This window comes from Echinops telfairi, unplaced genomic scaffold (assembly GCF_000313985.2).
Source record: "Echinops telfairi isolate 266 unplaced genomic scaffold, ASM31398v2 ScPeMD7_53;HRSCAF=182, whole genome shotgun sequence".
NCBI classification, from domain to species: domain Eukaryota; kingdom Metazoa; phylum Chordata; class Mammalia; order Afrosoricida; family Tenrecidae; genus Echinops; species Echinops telfairi.
In genome coordinates this window covers 20,732,710-20,742,673 of record NW_022103951.1, presented here as the reverse complement: position 1 = coordinate 20,742,673, position 9,964 = coordinate 20,732,710, and the positions used below count along the sequence as shown (strand labels likewise).

Here is a 9,964-nt window from a genome sequence, read left to right as displayed (position 1 = left end):
GGAGACATCAGATCGAGACCCTGCTGTGAGAGGCCGTGAATAAAACACACCCACTCCCACAGCCGAATGGAAGCGCTAAGACCTCAGGCCTTTCCCCAGATCAGATCACCAGACACCCGCCTCCTTCCTCCCGGGCCCTGTGGGATGTTCAGGAAGCGCGGGCGTTTCCTGAGGAAAACAGTCACCACTTACCTTCAGTCCAGTCTCCACTCGCACCTGTTGGCCGTGAAGCCTCCCTTTTTATTTCTCAACAGGGGTACGTTGTTGGGCAATAAAGAATCGTCTCCGTTTAACCCAGAACAGAAAGAACGGGTTGATTTGAGAGACTCTAAGTGTAGTCCTGAAAGCGCGGAGCAGAAGGAAAAGGTGGGGGGTCGCTACCTCCAAACTGCGTCACAGTTCCCATGAAAATAAAACAAGTTATACGCCTTAAACGGTGTGCCCAAATACAGGTGGACAAGCACCCCAGGCCAAGGTGTGAGGTGGCCAGGAGAGGGGTAGGGGGGTTGTCCCCCCGGTGCCTGCACAAGCCCCCCATAAAGGAGGTTGGGAAGGAATCAGGTGAGCCATCACAGGTGCATGCTACAATTCAGCCCCATCCCCACTCCCGGCCAGGTGGGCAGGACACCTGGGCTGCCCAAATTGGCCCAGGTGGGCTGACTTCAGCCAATACCTTCTAGCCTGCCTACCCAGCCAGAGGTTTAAAATGCCCTGACGGCCGGAAAGCGGTCTCTTTGACTCTGCTCCTGCGCCCGCTCGGCTGTACCACGGTCTCTCTGGCCTCAGCGCACCACGTGCGGGCACGCCGCCCCACGAGGTCGTCCATGTTCAGTGGTGGGCCCTGGTGAGGCTCACGCGTGGTTTGGCATGCTTCCCTGCAACAGCAAGCACTCTATAGAGACTGTGAAGCCTCAACCCCCTCCCGGGCATCATAAAAACTCGCTTGACTTACAAACCAGGCTTCAGGCGAGAATCTCAATAAAAGGAGTAGATTTCACCGGAAACCATATCCGTTTCCCCAGGGGGGTCTCGGAGGGGCTCCGCTGGGGTCTCCTTGGGCCCCTTGGCTTATTCAATGGCCCGGCTGACTCCGAACAGCCTTACTGATGACGTTCAGAAACACTTTTTCCTGGAAGTCCGGATTTCCCACGAGCGAGCCCTTAAATGATGCAGTATTTCTAGCATTGCGAGCAGGAGCCAGCAAACTCTTTCCTCCCCCACATCAGAGTCACCGAAATCCACCGACCAGATCCAGGAGGCCGCTTGCACACACAGAGGCCGCCGCCCCTGTCTTCCCGGAGCGAACGCCTTCGAGCACGCGCACAAACCCCGGCGAGGGTTTCTGGGAAAGCAGAGCTCTCAGAACGCTGAAGGCCCACGTTTGCGTGCACGTGGCCCCTACGCCATGCGAGCAGAGACCCCCTCACCCCGGCCGTGGCCCCGGCGATGACGCGTCACTCACCCAGGATGCCGAGCCGGTAGTTGATGGTAATGACCAGGACGTTGCCGTAGCTGGCCAGGATGCTGCCGTCTATCATGTTGCCGGTGCCTTCCATGTAGGACCCTCCGTGGATGTACACCATCACGGGCTTCTTGCTGTTCTGGTCGTGGATGTCTGCAACAGAGAGCCACGCAGGGAACAAGATGACTCCGGCAGGTGACACGGGGTGCAGGTGCGCACACACACACACACACACACACACACACACACTGGGGGAGAAAGGGGGTAGATACACTGGCCACTCGTGGCCCTGCACCAGTGCAATCTAACCACGCTTGCGTGAGAGCCACGGGCATCTCGTGGCGGGAAAGCTCCTCCCCAGGGGGCTCTGTTTTCCTGGATTTGGCGACAAGGGAGCGCAGGGCGGACACTGTTCTTTGAGTCCCACATCTGCCACGGAGGCTAACAGCCAAGCCCAGACAACGGAGAAGAAATCAACAGGTGCGTGCCACGTCTGCCACGGAGGCTAACAGCCAAGCCCAGACAACGGAGAAGAAATCAACAGGTGCGTCCTTGGGGACATGGGTTCCCCAACTGAGCTGGGTGACCTTACAGATGCCCCAGGTGGCCGGCGGACACCAGATTTCCCTCATCGGATTCGGTGGACCGGCCGACAGAGAAGGGGTCTCTCGTGGTCGGTGCGGCAGCCGGCGGTCTTCCGACGTGGGAGCAGGAGGGTCTCCTGGACTTTTCCAAAAGAAGCGAGGTGACCACAGGATGACGCTCCATCAGGGGCTGACGACCGCAGCAGCCGGGGGAGGGTTTTAAAATGATCGACAGAGGAAAGGGGGGAAAATATATACTGAAGAAAAACAGGCCAACAAAAAGCAGCCCGAGCAGGGCTCCTGGCTGCGGTTCTGATCCGGGTTGGATGGCGCACCCCCACATTGGGCTGGGCATCAAAGGGAGACCCTGTGTGAGGCCATGTGGTCACGGCATCACCTGGCGCCACCCGAGGCTATAAAAGCACAGGGGTGGAGTCTAGCCTACCAATCGGGTCGCTGCTTGATGATCTCATTTGTGGAGGCGCCGGGGAGATCCATCGTTCGCTGGAGGCAGCACACAGACTCTCTCTGCATGGATTCCTGGTGACAAGACGGATGTGCCACGCTGATGGAGCCAGGGCCCTGGAGCTGGAGGAGCCACGTGGTGACCACGCCAGCCCTGAGAGGCTTCCACCTCCCCTGGATCCACAAGACTTTCAAACCACTGGCCTGTGATCTCTCTGCTCTCGGCGTCATTGCACGTGCTGCATGAGTCTGAAGCGAACTTTACAGACTGGTATTGGACACATGGGCTAATATTGGACTTATGGACTCAACCTGGACTGGGCTGGGATGGTTTCTTAATGCTCAACGACTCATTAGATGAAGCTCTTTCCCGTACACACGTGTGTCTATGAGGTTGTTTCTCTGTCCGCCCAGACGAACATGGGTGGCATCACTGAAATGCACAATGGCTTCAGAAAGTCTACGTCATGGGTCCTCAAAGGACGGCCCGGGGGCCACATGCGGCCCGCCGAAGACATTGATCCGGCCCGCCGGGTGTTTTTGCCCCGTTTGTGTTTTACTTAAAAATAAGAGATGTGCAGCGTGCAGAGGAATTTGTTCATAGTTGTTTTTATTAACTATAGTCGGGCCCTCCAATGGGTCTGAGGGACAGTGAACTGGACCGTGATTAAAAAGTCTGAGGACCCCTGGTTTACATCCTCCATGCTACGCAAGCCAGGCGTACCCCGAGGTGCCCCCATAACTGAGGGGGCCGGGGGCGGGGGAGTGTAAGAGTCTAAAAATTGGCAGGCGTTGTAGAGACGATGGGGGGCAATCTCTGTTGGCTGGGCTTTCCGGCAAGGCTCGTAGCTGGATCGACGTGTGCAGTTGTTCAGGTCTCCATTCCAGGACACTAAAGAGAGCATCCAACGGCGGGCTTGACTCTCTCGCACGCTTAGCGTTGGCTCCCGCGACCCAGGCGAGGGGGTTTGGACTGCAATGAGGTGCACCCTCCTCCTGCCACGGGAAGGAGGTGGGGCCTCGGGCCGGCGTAGGCGCCCCAAAATGTTGGGTAGACTGCACGGGACTCGGAGGCTGGGCACCAAAGCCGGAGCCGATCCGATGTGGAAAAGCAAGAAGGTATTTGCTGCTCCACCATTGATGTCTCCTCCGCCGTCTCCGGATTTCCCACAGAAAAGCCCACGTCCAGCTGACACGGGCCTCATCCTTTTCCGTGCGTGTCCCATCCCGTGGCTTTGTCCTGCAGCTCCCCAAGCTAACGTGGTCGGGAAAGGGAACGGGGCCCTGCACCTCCCGGGGCTCGGACTCCCGCCTGGATTCTCCTGCCTTTATTCGTGTACCACGGTTGGTGGTCCCTTGTAGGAGGGGATGGGATGGAGAAGGAGGCCTGTGGTGGGAGAGTTGAATGTTGCTTTGAGTTCCTGCATCCCTGGAGTCCGCTCTTGGCACGTCCCGTGTCCCAGGGGAGTGTGAGCCACGTGGTCTACGGGTCAGGGTGACCTCAAAGCAGACACACCTGCACTGGCGTTACGTGGGGGTGAGAGAGCCTTTCAACAGCCATGACGTTCCGTGGAAAAGAAAGCCCGTGCAGAGAGACCCCTGGGGCGCCAATGAAATGCATCTAAAGAGGGAAGCAGGGTGAAATGGAACAGTAGAGGAGAAGAGGGGACAGGAGGACAGAGTTGTGTCCGGCTGTGTCCACAGGTGGCGAGGGCAATTGGCAGGCACGCGGGGGACCTGGACATTCAGAGAGACAACGTGGACTCTGGAGGAGGCTCCTGTGAGGCCACCGCAGGTCCGTGAGGGAGAGGCGTGGGGATGGAAGGCTCCGGACAGGAACCCTGCACAGGGGAGACCTGGCTTGTTGGTGTTTGAAAGGAACCCCAGATGGAGGCAAAGTGGAGCCCTCGTCAAGGGAGCCCGCAGAGAATGGGAGCTGACACACCGGAGAGAACTCACTGCCCCCTCCCCACGCCCCGACCCGGCCACTTCTCCTTAAGCTCCTCCTTCTTCATCCTCTGCTGTCAATCAAGGGCATTGTCGCTGCCCTGCTGCCCAGACGGGGGACCTGGGCTCTGATCCATGTTAGACATCTTCTCCCCGGGGAGATGGCCATTGGCTCCTTGTCATTTTTGCTTAAAGCCATCCTCCCTGTCGAAGAGGCCAGGTACCCGGAAGCTGGGGTTGGAATGCATTCCACCCACCCGCCACCTCTTTCTTCCTTTCCTGCAAACCGTCGCCCTGACGGAGGTCATTTGCCAGACCACATGAGAAGGGCGTTTTCCGTGGCAATTGGACCCTTTGGGGATGGGAGGTGGGGTGGGCGGGGATTGGAAATAAACAGGGGTGCGGTGAGGAAGCAGGGAAGCTTCCAGCTGGCTTCCTGACCTGCCTGTCCATCCCGCCACGCCTAAGCCTACGTGTGTCTGTTCTCTAACGTGGGGCTAAGTGGCCTCTGAGACCCTGGAAGAAACAACAACATCTCGTTAAAACACGGTTCGAGACGTGTCCCCGTCAGACCCGGCGGGGTCCTCTCGTCCAGAACCCACGTGTGGAAAGGGGGAGGAGGAAAACAAACACGCAAACAAACGAACAAACAAAAAGACCCCCAGAAACGGAATCCAGAAGCCGGAAGTGAAAATGCCGGCCCTCCCCCCCCCCGGCCTCCCCCAAAAACCAGGGTGGTTTCCAGTGAAGCGCCAATCGTTTGGAGACAGAAACCGCCGTTGAAGAAAGAAAAGGGGTCGTTCATGCAAGTTCTAGAAATCCAGTTTTTCTTCTAAGAACGAGAAGAAAACGGGCGAAAAACGGGAAAAAATAATAATAAAAAAGAGGAGGTTTTCCTTTGAAAGAGCGTGTTCTTAGACACATACTCTGTTCATTGTCTTCGTTGGGCCCTGGGGCGGGTGGGTGGGTGGGGCGGCTTTGCAGGCATCTAAGAATGATCGCTGAGAGTAAAAATGGCCGTGATCTCCCCAGAGAAGAAAATAAAGAAGCACATCGCCGGTCTCAAAAACAGGGGGAGAAAAAGGTTGAAATGAACAACAAAAATGTATATCTATATTTCTATATATGGCGAGAGAGAGAGAAAGTAAAGATACAAAATCATGCACCGGGGTCGAGCTTTGGGGGGGTTAAAAAAAAGCAAAAAATACCTTCGTCGTCCCCACGGTCATTACTGGTAATATCATCAGCATGTTTCTTGGTGTTGGCTCCTGTGGGGCACCGTGCGGGAGGAAATAGAGGGAAAAAAAGAGAATTCAAAAACAACAGGTTTGCCAAAAAGAAGAGAGAAAAAGAAAAAAAAACAGAAGAAAGATACGATCCAGTCAAAGAAGAAAAATAAAAGAACAGAAAAATGTTGATATCTGTTAACACGGGGATTCCCGGGGGGGAAATATAATAATGAAACAGTGCAGATGCGAAATGCACAGAAACATAAAGGAGGGACAGAGTCAAATGTGATCTGCAAAAGACAGAAACAAAAAGATTACGTAGAGAGAGAGGGGCACCCCACACCGAAAGGCAGTGCACAGTCTCCCAAGGTCCACGGATTTATGTCACCACGCCATCAGATTCCACACTTCCACACGTGACTGGTGAGGCCGTGATTAGCAAATCTGTCAGGGCATCGGGGGACGGGGGATGATCCGTGAGCCACAACGCGCAAGAGCCTTCGTCACCATCAAAGGCCTTTAACTTGCAGGGGGTGCGGGGTTCCACGTGGGAGCATCTGAGCCACGTTTTCCGAGACACTGGCAATGCCACGGATTCCTATAAACGCGTGGATGTCCACGCCGAGGGAAGGGCTATTTGGGGGCTGCGGCCTCTAAAGGAGACCCCCATCTTCGTAAAACCGCAAAAGACCCCCTGCTGTTGAGTGGACCCTGCCTCACAAGCACCGTTCAGGATGTGGGCTTCCACATCGCTGTCCCGTAGGGGACGTCAGTGGATGTCAGCCACTGACCTTCTGGGTAAGAGGCATCTTCTTAAGCACAGCACCACCAAAACCCCGTCCACGTTCCCTAAATGCCCCGTCCATCCAAACCTGCCTTGAGACATTTCTTGCACACGCATCACCGTCTGAGCAGTCGTTGCTCCGATTGCTGGGATTGGAAAGGGACATGGGGGCTGGGGGGCGGGGAGTAAAGTCAGACCAACACACCTACCTGGGTCACCCCAAGGGCGTCGTCTGCACCGGACAGTCCACAAGAAGCAAAATGCACCAACAGACGCGTCCCCAAACCCGACTCACTGCCAGGGAGTGGATGCCGACTCACAGGGACCCTGACGGGCAGGGTGGAACCACCCCCGTGGGCTTCCCAGACTGTCGCTCTTGATGGCAACGGCGAGCCCTGCCATTCTAGTCCACGGACACACAGCCACCGCGAAACAGAAAGGATGCCCCGGGGCCCAGGCATGAAAGGTGCCATTCCGATCGCTACTCTTGGACACCAGCATCGAAGCACTTAATTCCCCCTGAATTGTGGAGTGGCCGTGGCCATGGCACGTGTTTTCTGCACGGAGTAGATCACAGGGGACCCAAGTGCTTTCTCCATCAACCAGGGACGGTCTCTGAGTCCCCTGTGGGGACAGGAGAGAGAGGCTGGGTTCAGGCAAACCCAGTTGCCTCTCTGGAAACGTTTGCACTCCCCTGCTGCCCCTGTGGGTCGGTCATTACCCGGTGGGCTGCTGGCTGCGAGGTCAGCGGTTTGAAACCACCTGTGGCTTCCTGGGAGAAAGAAGAGGCTTTCTGGGCCCCCTTAATGAGCTTCAGTCTCTTGAACTCGCAGGGGGCGGCTCTACCCGCCCTATAGGGTCACCCGTGTCAGAACGGTCTCGCTGGCAGTGGGTCTGGTTCTCATTTGGGGGTGGGGGGCGGTGGTCGCCACCGGAGGTAGCAACCGTTCCACGCTCATGGCCACCAAGTTGATGCCGTCTCATAGCAAACAACCTTGCAGGGGGAGGGACAACTGGCCACGGGCGTTGATGAACCTGTCGGCCTTTCCCAGAGCACCCAGATCATTCCTATCCCGCGGCACGCCAGGGTCCCCAGCTAAGCCCCAGCCAAAGCCGCTGCTTCAACTCCACGTCGACTCACAGCGACCCCATGGTGCAGGGTGGACGGCCTCTTGGGGGCTTCCGAGACGGATGCTTTGTGGGAGCAGCCCCACCACACAGAGGTGAACTCCTGGCAATTTGATATGTTTAACAGTCAGCTCTGGTGACGGGCGCGCTGATGGGTAAGGATGGTTGGTTTTTGTCAAATAAGTGTCCTCCCGATAGCCTTCAACCTGCCAACAGGAATCCATGAATCTTGGTGCGGGGACAAGAAAGGAGCCCCCATCCTCGAATTCCACCTTGTTTTTACCTAACACGCACCACCCAGCGCCGTCCAACCCCCTCAGGCGCCCTTCAATTGCCTCGTGTACCACAGTCATTAGCACGACGTCACAAAGCCCTTTTCACGCCCAGACGTCCCACCAGGCTGGACGGTGACACCTCAGCTCTCCGTCCAAATAGCCCAACGGTGTTATTAAATCACAGCTCACCCGGAGAGACCCGATTCCAACGCTATGTCATGCCCCGAATGGACGGCTGATTGGATTCCCCAAACGTAAAAATACTTGCCCCAAACCCGCCCCCTTCCCCGCACCCCCATATAGAAATGAGCTATGTGAGCGGCGTAGACAGAACGGCCTCTATTAGGAAGCAGAGCCTTCTCCATTCAGAACGTATTTTAATTCATGTTTCTATAGCAACATACGGATCTCCTTAAGCTAATCGGCGCGCTTTCATTCAACCAGGGAACGATGGAAAGGGGAATGTATTCATAGTGAAAATGCGTGCCCGTGTGTACACACACACACCCTTTTGATGGGGTACAATTTATCAGTTTTTTTCATTGTTTTTCTCTGCTCCTATCGAAGGCACATTAGCCCAACCACGTGTCTATTTGTTCTAACAGGTTAGGAATTTCAATTCCTGCTTTTACGTCTTTCGCCGATGTTGAGTTCAATCTTGTGGCCGCTGGGGAATTAGAGTTAAAATCCATCTTCCCTACCTGGCTGGCCAACTGCCCCGGCAACAGTTATGGACAACAGGTCCCTTTTCTGGTCGAGATGCCAGCAACCCTTTGCCAAATGTCGACAAACTAAATACTGAACTACGCGCCTCTTCCCTGGGGGCCCGTAGTGGGTGATGCCTTGGGATGCTAACTGCAGGGTCCCTGGTTCAAACCCACCGGCTCTTTGCTCCCAGAAAGACTGTCAGCCTCGGAAACCCACCAGGGCAATGCTACACTGTCCAAGGCTCCTCTCTCCGGCAGAAGAGCAGGGAGCTTGGTTTGCGGTCTGCCCTCTCCCGAGGCAGCACCATCCATTCTCTGTCCTCGCGGGCTGGCCCTACGTGTCCAGCTGGGTAAAGGGCAGGCTTGCTGTGCTGGTACCATCGCTGTTATGCCGGATGGCCCGGACTCCTCTCTGAATGCATGCCGGGGTCCAGGGAGGGCACTTCCAACTTCCACTTCGATCAGGGTACAAAGCACAGCGTCCTTCTCCACAGACCGGTCTCTCCTGGGGACAGGAGGCAAAGCCTCCCCATCCTTGCTTCTAAGGAGCATTCTGCCTCTGCTTCTTCCAGGGCAGATTGGTTGGATCTGTTGCCAGTCCCCGGTACTTCCCATGTTCTTGTCCGGCACCGCGATTCAAGTTAGTCGCTGCTTCCTCACGCTGCATTGCACGCTCAGTCCTCCCGCCGGCCTTGTCTCCTCTGGGGCTGACCAGCAGCTCTGGCACCTCCCGCAGGGAGAGCCGACTGACTGCCTTAGGAACCAAGCATGCTCCCGGGAGTGTCTACTCCCGTGGCCAAAAAGGAGCGTATGAACAGCAGGGCCCGAGCGGACAGGAGGCTGCATCCTGCTAGGGCTCAGAGCAGAGCCAACCCATCTTGCGAGCCGCCCAGGAGGCACCGATCAGCCAGCTAAGAGCACTGGCTCCACCCACCTTGCCCAGGTGAGCGCCAGGTCTACTGCAAAGGCCACCAGCAGGGACATCGCCCCCAGGGGGCCTCAGAACTGTCATGGTGTCCACGTAAGCACCGATATCAATACGGTATTCTGACATCTCTGTGGTCCGTGAAAATGTCCACCTGTGTTTCCACGCTTTCCTGCCTTCTTCCCTTCCTCCCCCACCTACTTCTCCATGTGTCAGCTCCTAGGTCTTATCCACCCGTCCGTCCATGCGTCCATCCATCCATCATCTGACTTGTCTGTCTATCTATCTATAATCTATTTATCATCTGGCATATCTATCTATCTATCTTATGGCATGTCTATCTGTCTGTCTATCTATCAATAATGTATTTATCACCTGGCATATCTGTCTATTTATCTATCTATCTATCAATAATCTATTTATCATCTGGCATATCTATCTATCTATCAATAATCTAT

At 55.9% G+C, this 9,964-nt stretch overlaps 1 protein-coding gene across 1 annotated transcript in view; it reads right to left on the bottom strand.

Annotated features, from left to right (window-relative positions):
- The window catches only part of NLGN4X (neuroligin 4 X-linked), a 159,586-nt gene that overhangs the window by 64,827 nt on the left and 84,795 nt on the right, over window positions 1–9,964 (bottom strand). The window contains exons 3-4 of the mRNA XM_013008539.2: window positions 5,667–5,726; window positions 1,463–1,615 (exon numbers count right to left, since the gene is read on the bottom strand). Coding sequence (XP_012863993.1) covers window positions 1,463–1,615; window positions 5,667–5,726 — 213 coding nt within the window. The remainder of the gene's footprint in view (window positions 1–1,462; window positions 1,616–5,666; window positions 5,727–9,964) is intronic.